Source organism: Rattus norvegicus, chromosome 10, assembly GCF_021556685.1.
Source record: "Rattus norvegicus strain SHRSP/BbbUtx chromosome 10, alternate assembly SHRSP_T2T, whole genome shotgun sequence".
Lineage (NCBI taxonomy): Eukaryota > Metazoa > Chordata > Mammalia > Rodentia > Muridae > Rattus > Rattus norvegicus.
The window spans coordinates 70,267,484-70,285,352 of record NC_141543.1 but is presented as its reverse complement, the minus strand read 5'-3'; the positions used below and the strand labels follow the sequence as shown (position 1 = coordinate 70,285,352).

The window sequence follows — 17,869 nt, the reverse complement described above, 5'->3', positions numbered from 1 at the left end:
TCACCTAAGGAAGTAGTCTGCCCACTCTTAGTGGCGGGTGCACCCCACTACCACACTTTGCGATATTTCCTTTTGTACCTTTGCCTGAGGAAATTAATCCTTCATTGTCTACAAATTAGCAGTGACTTTCCCTGAAAAAGAAACGTCAAGCAAGACAGTACTGATGCCCCTCGGTGTCCACCGATAGTTGCCTCTAAATATAACCAGAATCAAGGCTACGGAGGCTTCTAGGGGTGAAATAGAAAGTGAAATTCACAAGAAGGTGTGGTACACTACTAAAGAGTTTAATGAATTTGTGATTCATTCAAGCAGTAGTCTGGGCAATACATATGGAATAGGCATGAAATAATGGTGGAAAAAACAAACTGAATCAAGCTGAGTTCATTGATACAGGCCTACTGAGTTAATACGGACGTTCCCACAGTTTAAAAAGGTATCAAAATCTTAACTGGTTGGCTAAGCACTTGCCATACTCTACTCAAAAGGAGCTGTGTACCTGAAGCCCCTTAACTTAGTATTGATGAAGGGGTTTTAGGGTTCAGAGCAATTGCTATAGTGGGTACTGTGTAAAACCAAATCCTCCACAATGGGAAGGCCCAGAAGACATTCTCTTCACTAATCCTATGAGATACAAAATGGAAAGAGGGGTATCAGGATTTGAAGGGCTTTGTACCTGTGCTCTTTTCTTTGTGCCAGATCAAGGCCGGAGACACTGATGCTCAATTCAAAAAGTTAAATGTGATGGGTTTAATTAGGCCCCCAGAGTAGCAAGGACCAGGTAGCAGCATTGAATTGCCAGAGGCAAGGTGAGAATATCTATCATAACGTGCAGCACAGACAAAGTGACTTTTACAATAGCATGACTCCTGGCTTAAGAATGCTTTCAGGGGGTTGGGGATTTAGCTCAGTGGTAGAGCGCTTGCCTAGGAAGCGCAAGGCCCTGGGTTCGGTCCCCAGCTCCGAAAAAAAAAAAAAAGAACCTTAAAAAAAAAAAAAAAAAAAAAAAGAATGCTTTCAGGAATATGTTTTTGTCTTGATTTGATTTGTTTTTACATCTATATAAGCAGAAAACTTCTCAAACAAACAAAAGAAAGGCTATACTACAGAGCAGCAAGAGGGTAGGTATCTCAGCTTATGAACCAATTTCCAGACCTGAGCTACTTTGCAGACCCCCAAAGTCCTTGAATGAAGAGAAGGTCAGGTCCCCGAGAACCTTGCTAAAATACCTAAAAGTTTTACTGTTAGCCTTTCTCCCATCCTATGACCTTTTACAAGGGTAAATGTACTCTGGGGAAAAGGAAACAACCAAACTTTCCAGGGTTTACTGAACACTCATTTTAAACTGACACTAGTTCCAAGAGACCCTAAATAGCACTGTGGCCCTCCAGTTAACATAGGGGCTTATGAGTACCAAATGATTAATAGAATTCTGACTGAAATCCAAATCCACTGGGTCCCCAAACCCACCCTGTGGTTATTTCCCCTTTTCCAGAATGTATAATTGGTATAGATATACTTAGAGGTTGGCAAAATCCCACGTTAGTTCCTTGACCTGTAGACTGAGAGCTACTATGGTTGGAAAGCACAATGGAAGAGATTGGAGTTGCCTCTACTAGGGAACATAGTGAACCAAACATAATACTCCAACCCTGGAGAACTAGTGCCACTATCGAGGACTTGAAAGATGCAGGGATGGTAGTTCCCACATCTCTCTTTAACTCTTCAGCACAGGAGACAGATGGATCATGGAGAATAGCCGCTGACTACCGAAGCTTATGTAGTGAGTAAACTGCAGCTGCTGTAGTAGATATGATGACCCTAGTGAAATAGACTAACACAGCTCCTGGTACATGGTATTCAGCTACAGATCTAGCAAATGCCTTTCTTTCAGTTCCTGTCCATAAGCACAACCAGAAGCAATTTGCTTTCAGCGGGAAGGGTCAGTAGTACACCTTTTTTCAGATTTACCTCAAGGTTAATATCAACTCTCCAGTCCTATATCATAACTTAGTTTGAAGGGATCTTGAGCATCTCTCTTTTTATAAAATATCACCCTGGTCCAGTACATTCATGATATTATGCTGACTGAACCAAGTGAGCAGGAAGTAGCAACTGTTCTGGACATGTTGGTAACACTTATGTACATGGGAGGATGGGAAATAAATCCAAACAAAATTCAAGGGCCTTCAACTTCAAGGGATAAGTCCAGAGGTGAGATGTATGCAGGAATATTCCTTCTAAGGTGAAAGACACCAAAAAAGAAGCACAAGGTTTAGTGGCCTGTTTGGTTCCAGAGCAGCATATCCCTCACTTTGTTTTGTTATGTCAAGTAACTGAGAAAGCTGCTAGCTTCGGGTGGAACCTAGAACAGGAAGGCTTTCAACAGGTCAAGGTGGCTGTGCGGGCTGCTCTACCACTTGGACCACATGATCCAATTGGCCCCTCTAAAATGGTACTTTAGATGACAGGAGCAGTTTATAGCCTTTGGTAGGTTCCTCTAGATGAGAGGAGACCCTTGGGATTTTAGAACACAGATCTATTTTCATCTGTAGACAACTATTCTCCCATTAAGAGACAGTTCTTTGCCTGCTACTGAATGGGCTACCAAGTTACTATCTTATCTGAGCTACCAATCATGAGCTGAGTATTATCTGGTTTACAGCCATAATACCCTGCCCCAGCCCTCAGTACTGAGACCCAGCACTGAGCCCCTGATATGACACCATTCCCCCAGGTGACCAGCCAGAGAATTGGTGGCAGTAGGACAACACTGGACCAGTTCTTCCATAAAAAGGATGGCTCTTAGGCCTTACTAGAATACTCTGGTTATAGACTGGCTTTTCCTCATGTAATGATTCTGCCAAAACTATCATCCATGAACTTACAGAATGTCTTATCCATCATCATGACATTCCATACAGAACTGCTTCTAACCACGTGACTCACTTCACAGCCAAAGAAATACAATAGTGGGCTAATGCTCATGGAATTCATTGGTCTTACCGTGTTCCCTACGTCCTGAAGCAGTCGACTTGACAGAATAGTGGAATAGCCTTTGGAAGAAAGTTACAGTGGCAATCAGACAGAACCCTGGAGGGCTGGGGCAGGGTTCTCCAGAAGGCAATATGTGCTTCAGCATCCAATATATGGTTCAGTTTCTCCCTAGCCAGGATTCATGAATCCAGGAACGAAGAGGTAGAAATGGAAATGGTTCCACTCACTATCACCTCCCCATCCAGAGTCCCATAGGAAAATTTTTATTTCCTGATGCCCAAAACACACATACATTCCATTGAACTGGAAGCTTAAACTTCTTCCTGCAAATTTTGGGCTTCTAGTGCCCTTAAAAGCCAACAGACTAAAAAACAAAGTGTTAGGAAGGGTGGCCCCTCTAGACTTCCAATGGCTAACTGGATTGCTTTGAAGGTCATGTCTTGAGTACCTTCCTTGAGTACTTACAGATACTTTGGGGCATCTCTTGGAGCTACTACTTCTGCATTCCAACATACACTGAAGACCAGTAGCTTTCTAAGCATTCTCTAGGGCTACAGCATAATACTAGGACCACTGGGAAATCCTGTCTTGTGAACTAAACACTTACTGAGTTCGTGGTCCTTCTATCCAGAGACAGCCATTATTGGACTATCTGGACCACACCTATAGGTTACTCTACTAAATCTTCTTTTGGGTGTGTATGTGTGTGTGTGTTAAGTCTGGTTTTGTTTTTTTTTTTCTTTCTTAACAAAAATTGTTTTACTCCTATTTCTATTATGTTATTTTATTATTTTTGTTCTTTTGACAATTTCACACATATATGTAGCCTATTTCTGAATACTGTCAACCTTCATTTTCTTATTTCACTATTACCCCATTACTCCCCACAATCCTTTTTACACATTTACATTGTCTTATTCAGTGATCCACTGAGTTTAATTAGGCTCACCTGTGTGACCAGGGGTTCGCTACTATTCATGAGAGAACAGTGGGCTCATCAGGTGGTACTCAAAAGAAGACACTGTTTGCTCTCCCTCATTCCAAATCTATTAGTAGTTTAGTTCAGCAAGGAAGGGTAGGACCAAATGGATCCTTCCCAGATATATGAAGACTATTGACAGCTGTTGCTGCTGTGAGATCATAATTTTCATTGGCTGTGTCATGGCCACAAGACAGTACTTTGCAGCTCTTGTAATTCTCTTCTAACCCGTCTATTCTTCCCACTCCTCGTTCTACATGGTTCACTGAGCCTTAGAGAGGTAGCCTGAATGTCTTTTTGAGGACTGAGCACTTGCCCACCACTTATTCTCAGTATCTTGAGCAGCCATGCAACTCTAAATTTTCCATCCCTCATTACAATGTTTAAGACTCAAAGTAGTGTTTAAGTCATGAACATAAGCATAAGTATTTTAAAGACAGCTTGGTGCTTTATCAATTTAGCTAAACAACAATAGGAAGTTCCCTTCTAGGGCCTTCAGAGTACTGCCATTAAAGGTCTGCACCACAACACCCAACCTGAGACTGGGAACCTAGATCTCATTCTACATTTTGGAGGAACTGTTCTTATTTTCCCCTTAATTAGTACAATGTTGGTTATAGGTTTTATTCATATGCATTCATTATGCTTTGGTGCATTCATTTTATCCCTGCTGAGCTTTTATTATTAAAGAATGCTGAACTTCTCAAACAAGGGCCTTTTCTGGATCAACTGTGATTATTACATAATTTTTGTTCTTAACTCTACATGTTAGTTTACTTGTCGGTTTTTCTATATTAAACCAACATTGCATCCCTGGAATGAAACCATAGTGTTCTGGAATTTTGCTTGTTGGAATTCTGTTGAGAATTCCTCAAGTTTTCTTTTTTGTTGTGTACTTATCTGGTTTTCTTATCACTGTACTGTTGGCTTCACAGAATGGTAGCATTCCTTCCTTTCTACTGTTATGTAAAGGAAATTTTTGAATGAATTCAGCAGTGAAATCTATCTGCTGCTGCACTTTTCTTTGTTGGGAGATTTTTTTATTACTAGTTCAATTGCTTTATTGCTGCTTCAATGTCTTTGATTGCTATGTATCTGTTGAAGCTGTTAACATCTTGACTCAGTTTTAATAGACCTAAGAAGTTATCCATATTTTTGTCTAGTTTTACCAACTATTTAGAATATGTTTTCAAACTATAGCCTCCTCTGCATTTCCTTGGGACCTGTAGTTAATGCACCTTGTTCATCTCTAATTCGATTATATCTTGACAAGCTAGGGACTTGTCAATCTTGTTTAACTTTCCAAGAGCCAACTCACTTTAATTCTACACATTGTTCCTTTATCCTTCGGTTCATTAATTTCTACTCTGATCATTATTACTTCCAGCTATCCACTGCTGCTGAATTTGGATTGATCTTGCTTTTCTAAGACCTTAAGGTTATCTGGGATATTTCTGATTTTTTTAATAGTAGACAATCATGTCTATAAACTTTTCTCTTAAAACTGTCTTTCAAAAAAATTCAAGATTTCATGAACATAGGTAAAATTTGTGTGCTAAATTAAAGACAAAAAAGCAAGAAAGTTTTTTTGTCATTGTTTGTATTGCTTTTGTCTTTGCTTTTTTTGAGGCCGGCCCTCTCTACAGAACACTGGCTGACCTGGACTATGCAGACCAGGCTGGTCTCAAACTCACTAATCTGCCTGCTCCTGCTCCCAAGTACTGGGATTAAAGGTATACATAATAACTACACTTGGATTAATAGTATGTTTTTTAATATTAAGCATTTTGAAAAATGTATTACACAACTATTAAAATCCTCATAGATTACATAACTCAAGCTCAATCTCTCGGGTCAGAAATGAACCACTGTTTAATGTTTTAATTCCTTTGTTTGAAGGGAAGGTTGTTTGTTTGTTCTGGAGACTGTGTCTAACTACTCTATACCCATCAGGACGTTGAACTCACTACATAGTTCACACTGGTCTGGAACTCTGCTTCCTCATCTGCCCACATGCTGGGATGACAGGCGTACACCATTCCAGCAGCTCAGAGCCATGTTCTTCAGGCACCTGGACAGCAAACAAGTTGACTTTGCAACCTAGAGTCATTTAAGGAACCAAATTTCAAAAGGACAACATTCTCCTTATTAAAAGCAAATCTTGTAGCTCAGTTCCCAGGCTAGAGAGATGGCTCAGTAGTTAAAAGCACTGGCTGCTCTTCCAGAGGTCATGAGTTCAATTCCCAGCAACCACATGGTGGCTCACAACCTTCTATAATGTGATCCGATGCCCTCTTCTGGCCTGCAGGTGTATATGCAGATAAAGCACTCATACGTAAAATACATTTTTAAAACTCTTCAGAAAAAAAGAAAGAAACCTAGTTAGCTTGCTTCCTATTACCAAGATTTAGAATATCCATGCTCTCAGCTGAGCATGATGGTGTATGCCCTTCTTGATCCCAGAACTCAGGAGGCAGAGGTAGGTGGATCTCTGAGTTCAAGGCAGCCTAATCTACAAAATGAATCCCAGGAAAGCCAGGGATAAACGGAGAGACCCTGTCTCAAAAAAATAAAATTCATGTTCTACTGTATTATTTTTAAATGCCCAAAAATAAGTCTCCCACATACCTTACTGGCCATTTCACAACAACATGCACACTATAAAATCTATTTTGGCATCCAGTTCAAACAGATTTACTATAACCATAAGGCTGAGATTAATTATAAGTTAACTGTGGACATATTTATTTAAACCTACCCTTCAGGAGTCGTTTTAATTTTGCACAATCCACATTGATATACTGTAACAATTCTATATCATGAACATCAACATTGTCTTCTGAACAGACAGTCAACTCCTGTAACCTGAAAAGTAAAAACCAAAAATAATTTATCAATTTAAGTCTTAGAACAAGCCAAGATTCTGATTCAATGGAAAAGGCGTTTATGAATGAAGACACATAAAATAAGAACATATTTATTTAAAAAAAACTAAATAATTCAACCAATTTAAGAGACATGACAAAGTGATATTCCAGTAAACTTCGTATTCATATCTTTAAGACTGAGGTCTGGATTCTATTTCTCACATCAGCCATGGCTCTTCTGGAAGAATTAGTTAATTCCAAGATTGGAGCATATTTTCTAATGTATCTAGGTCTCTCTGAAATTGAAGACAAGGAAATTAGCAACTATTGTAGTCATATCAAAAATCATACACCTGTACAATTAGACATAATTGTTATAACTGTTAAAACTGGGACAATTTGAGTGTCAAATTTTCTTCTTTGTAAAAAACTACGTTTATTTATTGTGTGTAAGCTTGCATTATCAGTCAGAAAACCAATCGTGGGAACTGTTCTCTCCTTCCACCATGCACGTCTCAGGGATACCTGCTGAGCCAGCTGACTGCCCCGCCCCAGCTTTTTTTTTTCTACATTTGCAATACACATGGTGGAGTGGGGGAGCAGTAATAATTGAGAAGAAAATCACAGGTAAGCTTTTCCAACTTTTAGAATCACTTCATTCTAAAAAGGAATAATGGTGGAACAGGCCTTTATCCTGTGTTCCCTGTTTAGATCATACTATATGAAAATGATAAAAATATACAGGAAAAAATGTTTTACAGGAAAAAAATTGAAATATTTTACATTTGAATCAAGTTTCAGCTAGGCATGGTGGCTCTGTGTCTATCACAGCCCATTATTTAAGCGCTCAGGAAACAAACAAGAGGATGACTGTTAGTTTGGGCTACAAAAAGGAGCGAGGATGGGAGGGAAGTAGTGAGGAAGAGGGGAAAGAGCAAAGAAAGAAGAAAATAAAGAGAAAGAACACAATTTAATGCAAAAGGCCCTGGGTTTTAATTCTTACAATCACAAAACCCATAAAGAAATATAGTAAGTTCAATTTAAAAAAAAGGAATGATAGAGCCCAGTCTGACGTGGCCGCACACATCTTTAACCCCAGCATTCCGGAGACTGAGCAGAGGCAGAGGCAGAGGCAGAGAGGCAGAGAGGCAGAGAGAGAGGCAGAGAGGCAGAGAGGCAGAGAGGCAGAGAGAGAGGCAGAGAGAGGCAGAGAGAGGCAGAGAGGGGCAGAGAGAGGCAGAGGCAGAGGCAGAGGCAGAGGCAGAGGCAGAGGCAGAGGCAGAGGCAGAGGCAGAGGCAGAGGCAGAGGCAGAGGCAGAGGCAGAGGCAGAGGCAGAGGCAGAGGCAGAGGCAGAGGCAGAGGCAGAGGCAGAGGCAGAGGCAGAGGCAGGAGGCAGAGGCAGAGGCAGGAGGCAGAGGCAGAGGCAGAGGCAGGAGGCAGAGGCAGAGGCAGAGGCAGAGGCAGAGGCAGAGGCAGGAGAGCCCCATGAGCTCCAAGCAAGCCATAGATAGACAAGCTACACAGCAAGTTCCAGGACAGCTGAAGATACACAGTGAGATCCTGCCCCTTGCCTCAAAAGAAAGAGAAAAGGGGGGAGGAATTTTACTTTTGCTATTTCTAATTAAAAATTAGTCCAAGGATTATCAAGTAGGTAAAGTTTTCTGGGAAATATTGGATAGCCCAGATAATATCTATGTCTAACAACTGATTGAACAAGATATGAGACCTGTCTCTAAAAGAAAAAAAAATCATCAAATTAAGTATCTAGTCTCTTATAAAAAAGCCAATCAATCTTCTATGTAAGAAAGTACAATAAGGGCTGGAGAGATTGATTAAAAGCACTTGTTGCTCTTCCAAAGGACTCAGGCTCTGTTCCTAGCACCTACACGGCAGCTCACAACCACCTGTGATCTCAGCTTCAGGAGATCCCACACCATCTTCTGGCCTCCACAGGCACTGATACACAAGTAACACATATAAAACCAAACATATAAAACAATATAAAAATGAAACTTTAAAGAGTGAAATAAGCCTATAACAAGACACTTCAGCAGAATAAAGCTATGTTATAATTAATTTTTCAATTAATAAAACAAACAAACAAACAAAACAAAAGAAGCTGTTTTTTGGCGTTACAGTCCTGTAATCACAGCTTCTGAGAGAACTGAGGGAGGGCACTACCAAGGCTAGCCTAATGTACAAAATGAGTTCCAGGCCAGCCTGAACACCTGGTGACACACTTTTTCAAAATAAAAAGACTACAGTTGCAGCTCAGGGGTAAGACCTATGAAGCCCTGGGTTCAATCACTAATGCTACCCCTCCCCCTTTCCCTACCTGCCAAAAAGAACATCCATTGACAAGGAGATTGGTAAAGCTCAACTAGTTTTTATGATCTTCACTGTAAATGAAATATAGTAGGTGGTAGTGGTGCATGCCTTTAATCCAGCACTGGGGAGAAAGGAGGAGGAGGATCTTTGGGATGGAGGTCAGTCTGGTCTACAGAGAGCTAGCTGCAGGACAACCAGAGCTACACAGAGAAAGCTGTCTCTAAAATTGAAGGAAGGAAGGAAGGGAGAGAGGGAGGGAGGGAGGAAGGGAGGGAGAGACGGCACACACCTAGCTATAAGAACATTATCATAGGGGTTGGGGATTTATCATAGGGGCCTAGCAAGTGCAAGGCCCTGGGTTCGGTCCCCAGCTCCGAAAAAAAGAAAAGAAAAAAAAAAAAAAAAAAAAGAACAGTATCATAAAATGCCCCCATCTAAATTAAACCATCACAGTGGTCTGTTAGATGAGTGGTCTAATTCTATACTAAGTATATCAAAACACATAGCTGTATGAAGCATTATCTCATAGATCCCATTTCTAGTCAATCCGCACCAAAGCCAATGAAACTCTAGCCACAACTTCTATTCTGGCAACAGACAATGTACTACTAGACTTGGAAAAAAATCAACAAAAGTTGTCTATAAATGAACTAATGCTGCCAAATACCATGAAAGAAGCTTTCGGTGAGTTTAGGGTTTTCTGTAATTAATTAATTAATTAATTAACTTTTTTTGGATGTAGGAGTGCTCTGTCTATATGTACACCTACATACAGAAGAGAGCCTCAGATCCCTTTATAGATGGCCATGAGGCACCATGTGGTTGCTGGGAATTGAACTCAGGACCTCTGGAAGAGCAGCCAGTGCTCTAACTGCTGAGCTACCTCAGCCCAACTTTAGTATTTTCAAAGATGGTACACTTGTTCTTTTTTGACACTCAAAAAAATAAAATTTTCTGAATATTCATGGAAATATTGTTCTATAAAAACAACAACTACTCCTTCATGGATAGACTAAGAAACTGTATTTTCTTCTTTGTTTTTATCTTCAAGAAATTTTTTCCAAATAATAAAACTAATAAATGAAAGGGTTTGTACTTTCTATAACTTTCCAGAATCTATTTCCTTGTTGGCTCCATCAGTGTATGGTGACTCAGAATATAAAATAAGTTTACAAGACCAGCGTGGTCTACAGAGCAAGTTGCAGGACAGCCAGGGCTACACAAAAAAACTCTGTCTCAAAAAACAAACAGACAAGAAAAAAAGAAATCACGGAAATGTTCTATTATACAAACATTAACCAATGATATATTATTAAATAAAATTTTAATTTCCAGGCTGGAGAGATGGCTCAGTAGTTAAGAGCACTGACTGCTCTTCCAGGGGTCCTGAGTTCAATTCCCAGCAACCACATGGTGGCTCACAACCATCTGTAGTGGGATCTGATGCCCTCTTCTGTTGGGTCTGCAGACAGTGACCGTGTACTCACACATATAAATAAATAAATCTTTAAAAAAAAAAAAGTTGTTGTCTCTAATAAATACATGAACATGGACCACTCATGGATGAGTAAATAACATTTTAAATTTTTTTTAACTTCCTTTTCATAGTCTGTTACGATTGCAGAGACTGTTGTCACCTATCATCATAATTATAGAACAACTTTTTATTAAAAAGATTACAAGTGAGTTCTTAAACACTGGACCATAAACTCTCCCATGTTCAGGTGTATTCTCATTCACCTTGCTGGGAAACAAGAGTGAACATACCAGAAGCCCATTTGTGTAACACTAGTAGTCACAGAGAGCGGGGCCAAAGAGTCAAAAGGATTACTTTTCTCTGTATAATTTCCTTCCACTGAGCACCATCTTAAACTAATTTTCTCATCTGTAACATCACGGGTATGATTTTGCTTATCAGGAAATATTTAAACTATTTAAATAGTTTAAATATTTAAATAATTTAAATATTTTTCACTTTTGTTTACAACTCATTTTTAAGCTTTATGTGTTAGGGGATGTGGGTCAGAGGACAACGCTGTGGGGTGGTTCTTTGTATTTTCCCATGGGTCCCAGGAATAAAACCCACATCCAACAGGCTTGCTTCTGTGAGCGCCTTTCCATACCTAGTGATCTCCCCAGCCCAACACTCTTCTCCTTCTCTTTTACCAAGATTACATTTTTAAAAGTTGTTTTATTTTATGCATATGCTTGCTTGTATGTATGTAATATTCATGTGTGTGCACCACACGTGTGCCTGGTGTCCAAACAGGGTATTGAACTACCTAAACTGGATAGCTGTGAGGCACTATACAATTACTAAGACCCAAACTCAGGTCTTCTGCAAGAGAACCACGTGTTCTTAACCACTAAGCCCTCTCTCCTGCCTCTTTAATTTTTCAAATCATTAAAGATATAGTATTCTAAAACTCTACAAGATAGTTAAATACAAATATTGAAAACAACTAATATAATGAAAGTAATGTAGATCCTGAGGTCTATCTAACTTAGAAATTTAGAAATGTGTCAAATTCCACTATTTGACATAATTCCTTGTTTGTTTGTTTCTAGAAGTTTTTGTTTTATTTTTTGAAAGGGGTCTCACTGTGTAGCCCTGACTGGCTTCAAACTCATTGAAGGTTGGTCTCTGCCTCCCAAATGCTCAGATTTTACAGTTGTGAACCACCACCCCAGTACAATACCTTAATTTCTGAGGGGAGTCAATGTGTCTGCCTGTAACTACCTTTCAGCATCATTGTGAGACATGGCATAAACTGTGAAAATGGGACTTTCACATTCACTTAAAACACTGACCACTTTCCAAAGAACTACTTTGTAATTACTTTCTTTTATTTCTATATTGACTAGATTATTTTTTAAGGAAACTTAGGAGCTATGAGAATTAGGTCATTAGAATGTTTGATATTGAGCTGGAGAGATGGCTCAGTGGTTAAAAGCCCTGACTGCTCTTCCAGAGGTTCTGAGTTCAAATCCCAGCAACCACATGGTGGCTCACAACCATCTGTAATAAGATCTGACTCCCTCTTCTGGTGTGTCTGAAGACAGCTACAGTGTATTTATATAATAATAAATAAATCTTCTTTTAAAAAAACTATTCTACCAGATTTGCATAGTTCAATATAAAGAATATGTTTAAAGTGCCAAACCAGGACTGGGTATAGCTCTGTAGTAGAGCACTTGCCTATATACAGAGGACCCTGAATTCAATCCTTAGCACCGCAAGCAGGAAAGAGAAAAGGTCTGGCCTTGGAGGCATCTTCTCCAAGTCTGTAACAGTATTTATGTTTAAACATCAGTATCTCCAAAGTAATTTTTAATATCACATAATTAAAATGTCAAGAAAAATCAATATATAAAATGCCTTCAAAAGCCTAGCTATAAGTCATTCTGTTAACTATTTTTATGCAGACAAGAATTCTAAAATATATTTTACTTAATAGCCCCACATGACTTAGGCACTACTAACCTTGTAGAAATTCGACTAAAGACTGCATTGAAGTTGTTGCAGCTGAGAGAAAATAAAACCCCAGAAGCAGAATTCCGAAGTTCGGCTGCATGTTGGTTTCCTTCACGGCAGGTGTGAAGAAAATGGCAGATTTCTGGTAGCAACTGTTTGACCAGCATTGTTTCATCTAATCTCATTGTGTCCTTTGGTTGCTAAAATAGAAATAATCACATAATTATAAAGCTTTGATCCTACTTGCAAACGCTCAGTTATGAAAGTTTCAAACATACAGAGAAGCTGAACTAGAAGGAACACGCACACAGCTGTCACTCCAATTCAACAACTGCTATCATCTCCTTGAGTTTGCCACATCGACCTATGTATGGTCAGTAAAGAAGACATCTTCACCCTGTCCTTACAACTGAAGCCCAATCCGCCATCTTGCTTCAGGCTCCCTTTTTTTTATCAATTCATCCCTCACTTTTAGAAATCCATAGTCCCTGTGAGTTGTCGATAAGACGACTTATATTCACTGTGAGTATATCATATTATTTGTCTTTAACTCCCAGAGAAATCCCTGGGTAGGGAGCACATGGCCTCGGTATAATCTGACCAAAACATATATTATGCATCGCAAATAATGCCCATCAAAAAATACGTTATAAACATTATAGTATCCCAGCCCTTGTGTATGTCAGCTTATCCTCATGAGTATTGTCCAATATAATTTCAACACAATTAACATTCCAAAAAATAATACCATTCCATGTATCCTCTAATACCCAATCCACATTCCATGACATTGAAAATGTCTTCCGTAGCGTTTTATTCAATGAGGATCCAAAAGTGATTCAGGGATTTCAACATGAGTACTGTATTCCTTCAGTTTCTTTATTCTAGAGCAATCCCACCAGACTCCACATATATCATGTTTACATTCCAATTGTCTTGCCCAATTGTCTTACAGATTATTTGATTATTTCCTAAGCAGCAGCAGCTAACTCACTAACCTGACACAGTTCTAGGGTTGTGGTTCAGCGGTATATGCCAAGGCCCTGAATACAACCTCTAACTCTACAAGCAAAAAAAAAAAAAAAAAAAAAAAAGGAAAAGAAAAAGAACCAATTTCAAAAGCAGACTACGTGAGATAATGTGTAGACTACAGAGGGACACCATGTACACCATGGAAATACACCATCATCACAATCAGGATATCTCTAAAGAATGTCTGCAATCACTCTCTACGATTATCACCTCTCAATTAAAAGTGTTAACGAAGAAAAAGCTGTGGAAAGTAAAGAAACACTACACCTTTCCACCCAGTTCCTGATACAGTGGGAATTACAAAGCACTAAGAACGCTACCAAGGTCACAATGTCTAAACTGCCAACCCCTCCCCACTATATAATGGTGTTTTTGCTGCTCTTCTCTGTTTTACAGATTAACAGAGGACAGACTAAAGCTAAAATAGTTCCTACTGGTTTAAGTATAAAACTTACAGATGCTGCCTTACAATTCTGAAATATGGCCAGAGATCAATGAGAATTTAAAATATCAGGGGCTGAAGAAGTAGCTCAGTGGTTAGGAGCACTTGTTCTTGCAGAAGAGCAGAAGACCCATGTTCAGTTGTCAGCACCCATATGGCAGCACACAACCATCTGTAACTACAGTCCCAAGGGAGCTGATGCCCTCTTTTGAGCTCCTCTTACATCAGGCATGCACATACATGCATATATACATTCATACACACATGCAGATGAAACACTCATACACTTAAAATAAAATAAATGAAACGTTTATTTTAAGGGTTTGAAGTATTATGCAGGGCTGGCCAGCTGGTTCCATTAGTGAGTGCTTATTGTGTAAACCCGGTGACCTAAAGTCAATCCCCAAAATCCTTGTCAAAGTGGAAGAAGAGAACTGACTACCCAAGACCTCCATACATGCACTCCATACACACATACAATAATATAAATAAAAATGAATACTCTGGGAGCTGGAGGTTTGCTCAGTGGTTAGGAGCATGTACTGCTCTTGTGTGGACTTGAACCTGAGCTCAGTTCCCAGCACACATGTTGGATAATGATTCCCAGTCACCTGTAACTCCAGCTCTAGGGGGATCTGAAGCCTCTGACCTTTGAGGGCACCTACACTCATGTGCATAGACCCTCATGTAAACACATACACATAATTAAAAATAAAAATAAACTTTAAAAACTATAAATAAATAATATGCTTAACTTTTTTTTCTAGCCCACAAACTTCTCTAGGGAAAGTTTTGTGAGCATGAGTGAGTTGTTTTGGGTTTTAATCTCTTCCCTCTTGAAGACAGAGATGGCTCAGGGGTTAAAAGCGAGGACCTGAATATGGTCCTTAGCACCCACATGATAGTTCACAACCACTAGTGACTTTAGATCCAGAAGATCTGACACCCCTTCTGGTTCTGCAGGTACCAGTCATTCGCGCGCGCGCGCGCGCGCGCGTGTGTGTGTGTGTGTGTGTGTGCGCATTCACACACCCACTCATACAGCAGGCAAAACACACATTCACATGAAATAACTTTAAAAAAATTGTTTTAAATGTCTTCCCTCTAGATTTACTGTAGAGAACTCATATAAGAGAGAAGCTATTCTGAATAAACGCAAAATTCTGTATTCTGTCCTGAATAAAAAGAAATAACTAGAATAAATGAAGTAGACAATTTTAAAAAAATTTTACTATATAGACACCTACCCATGTTTAGGAAAGAATTAAGATTAGGGAAGAATAAAAAATACTATATACAGCAGAAAATGTCTTGAAAAAGTTAAAGTTTTAATTGAAACAAACAGACACACCTACTCAGAGGCAACCTGGGAAAGAACTGCACGGTACTCAATGACGCCTCCACAGGCCTATGAAAACTCTCACATTTACACAAATCTTCAGGAAGTAGCTATCCTCAGAAGGACAGCTTCAAACAAAGGACAGAGCCCATTTCGGGAGCTGTACAGAGTTGAAACCGTATCATGAAGGCAGGAAAGGAAGACTGCCCTCAGTCTGCTGACCACATTCTTCCAGCTATGCAAAGTCACAGGCCTAATAACATCTGAGAAATAATTAAATCAAATAGTGGTTCCTTCATAAAAATATTTTCTTTAAAAAAATCTTAAGAGACAGAAATGGGGCTCAAACTTAACATTTTAAATAAACTTATCTATGTAATTTACAAAAGCTGAGAGAATAATTTTCTCTAGACTGTACTACCATTCAATTGTATTAACAGAATTCATATTCATCTTCCACAGACAAAGACTAGTAGTGTGTCCTCAGTGTCCTGTTCTGACCTTTTGGTATGCTCATTCTCAAGACTGAATTCACAAAACCTGCCTACTATAGAATGAATTTACTTACCCCAGCAAGACATTTTTCCAGTGTATCCAATATGATCAACTGAGAGAGATACAAATTTTTTTCAGCAGCTTCTCCAAATATCCTCTAAAAAATATATTCAGAAGATATGATTAACACTTCACTACAAATTATCACATACAAAATATAAAAGACTAATCAAGAAAAAGTATTAATCTTCCATTTTCTCTTCTGCATTCAATGATACTTAAATCTATCATTTCTTCCTTTACCCTAATACTCAAAAAATAAATTCCTGGGTTAACAGAAATAGTGGTATTTATTAAAGCCTTCCATTAGCTATATAACAGTAAAACATGCTGTTTTATGTTTTTTAAGTATCTATAATCTGGCCAGACATAATGAAAAGACATTGGTAGTCCCAACACTATAGAAACAGTGGCTAGAGTTCGATTAGAAGTTCAATGCTAGCACTAGGGACATAATAAGTTTAAGGCCAGCCCAGGGTTTATTACGCACTCTACTGGGGATGGGGGAGGGACAAGAAAGGAAGAAGAAAGGGAAGAAGGGTGTGGAGATAAATAATGAATCAATGAGAGTTTAAATAATTCGTGAGTTAGAGGTCTGAACCTGTCCTGAATCAGCATTTAACCATCCCCTCCTACAAAACAATTAACTTCTTAATTCTTATTAAAACAGAATACATCAATTATAGTGAATCTTAAGCTTTCACTGCTTTCAAACTGAACCCTGTATCACCTACCTACTTACGAACAAGATACCATGACTTTCATTATACAACTTTTCTTTTAAATGTTTTCTACTTTATCATTATTGTATGTATGGGTGTAGGCACTCCACAGTGCCCATGTGTAGGTCAGAGAATGACAACTTTCAGGGGTTGGTTCTCACCTTCAACCAGTATGTTCCAAGGACCAGTGACAATTACCTTTACACGATGAGCCACCTCACAGGCCCTGTAATTTTTCAGTAAGTTCTACGTGAATGCCAACATCACGACAGTGCTAAAGAAGGTCGCAGATATAAACTACTGCAGTGTGACTGGGAACCAGCCATATGCTCAGACGTAAAAACACTGACACTGCTCCACAGCGGGCAAAGAGCTACACAAAACAGTAAGTGTGTCCTGTACATCACTTCACAGTTTCATAAAAGGTCTATGCTTGGGGTTGGGAATTTAGCTCAGTGGTAGAGCGCTTGCCTAGCAAGTGCAAGGCCCTGGGTTCGGTCCCCAGCTCCGAGAAAAAAAAAAAAAAAAAAGGTCTATGCTTTTTAGAAGAAACTACCTTTGTAGCAAAGGAAAAACCCTATTGGGCTGCCCATGCCTCCAGTTCATCAGTTCTGTAACTCTGGTATTGAACCACTTTCTTAAAAGAAGTTCTCCAAAGATGATGTGACTAGAAAACACTGAAGCCAATCCTCAAAAATCTACAAAAGAGGCTGCTTCCCAGCTCAGCACAAACAACACAAACCGAGAGAAACTGTTGTGAGTTAGGAAACCGTCCATCTGTTGTTTGGATGAGTATGAAGTAGATTCTTACAAGCTGTTAGAGGAAGGGGAGCACAGGGGCGGAGCAGCAGCAGTGACTCCTGGTACGGGATGGAAAGGATGGGAGGAGGACAGGCAGCTCTCAGCAGCGGGCTCCCCTGATGAAAGCAGCTGACTGCTAAGATGCTAAGAGACTGCGAGAACTGCTCCAACACGGACTCTAGCACCACCCAGCCTGTTTCAGATTCCAGGAAGGGCAGAGAAAACTCTTCAATGCAGCTGTAAAAAGTGATCTCGCGTTGTAGAAGTGAAAGGTCATACTCTATTCACTGCATTGTTTGGACAGGGACAATCAATAAATACATTTAAGGAAGCA

General features: G+C 39.4%; 1 protein-coding gene across 10 annotated transcripts in view; it reads right to left on the bottom strand.

Annotated features, from left to right (window-relative positions):
- The window catches only part of Nf1 (neurofibromin 1), a 232,595-nt gene that overhangs the window by 171,827 nt on the left and 42,899 nt on the right, over window positions 1-17,869 (bottom strand). For all 10 annotated transcript variants that reach the window (XM_087569750.1, XM_087569756.1, XM_087569753.1 and 7 more), the window contains 3 exon segments: window positions 16,026-16,109; window positions 12,654-12,844; window positions 6,732-6,838 (listed from right to left, as the gene is read on the bottom strand). In XM_087569750.1, the coding sequence (XP_087425876.1) occupies window positions 6,732-6,838; window positions 12,654-12,844; window positions 16,026-16,109 (382 nt within the window).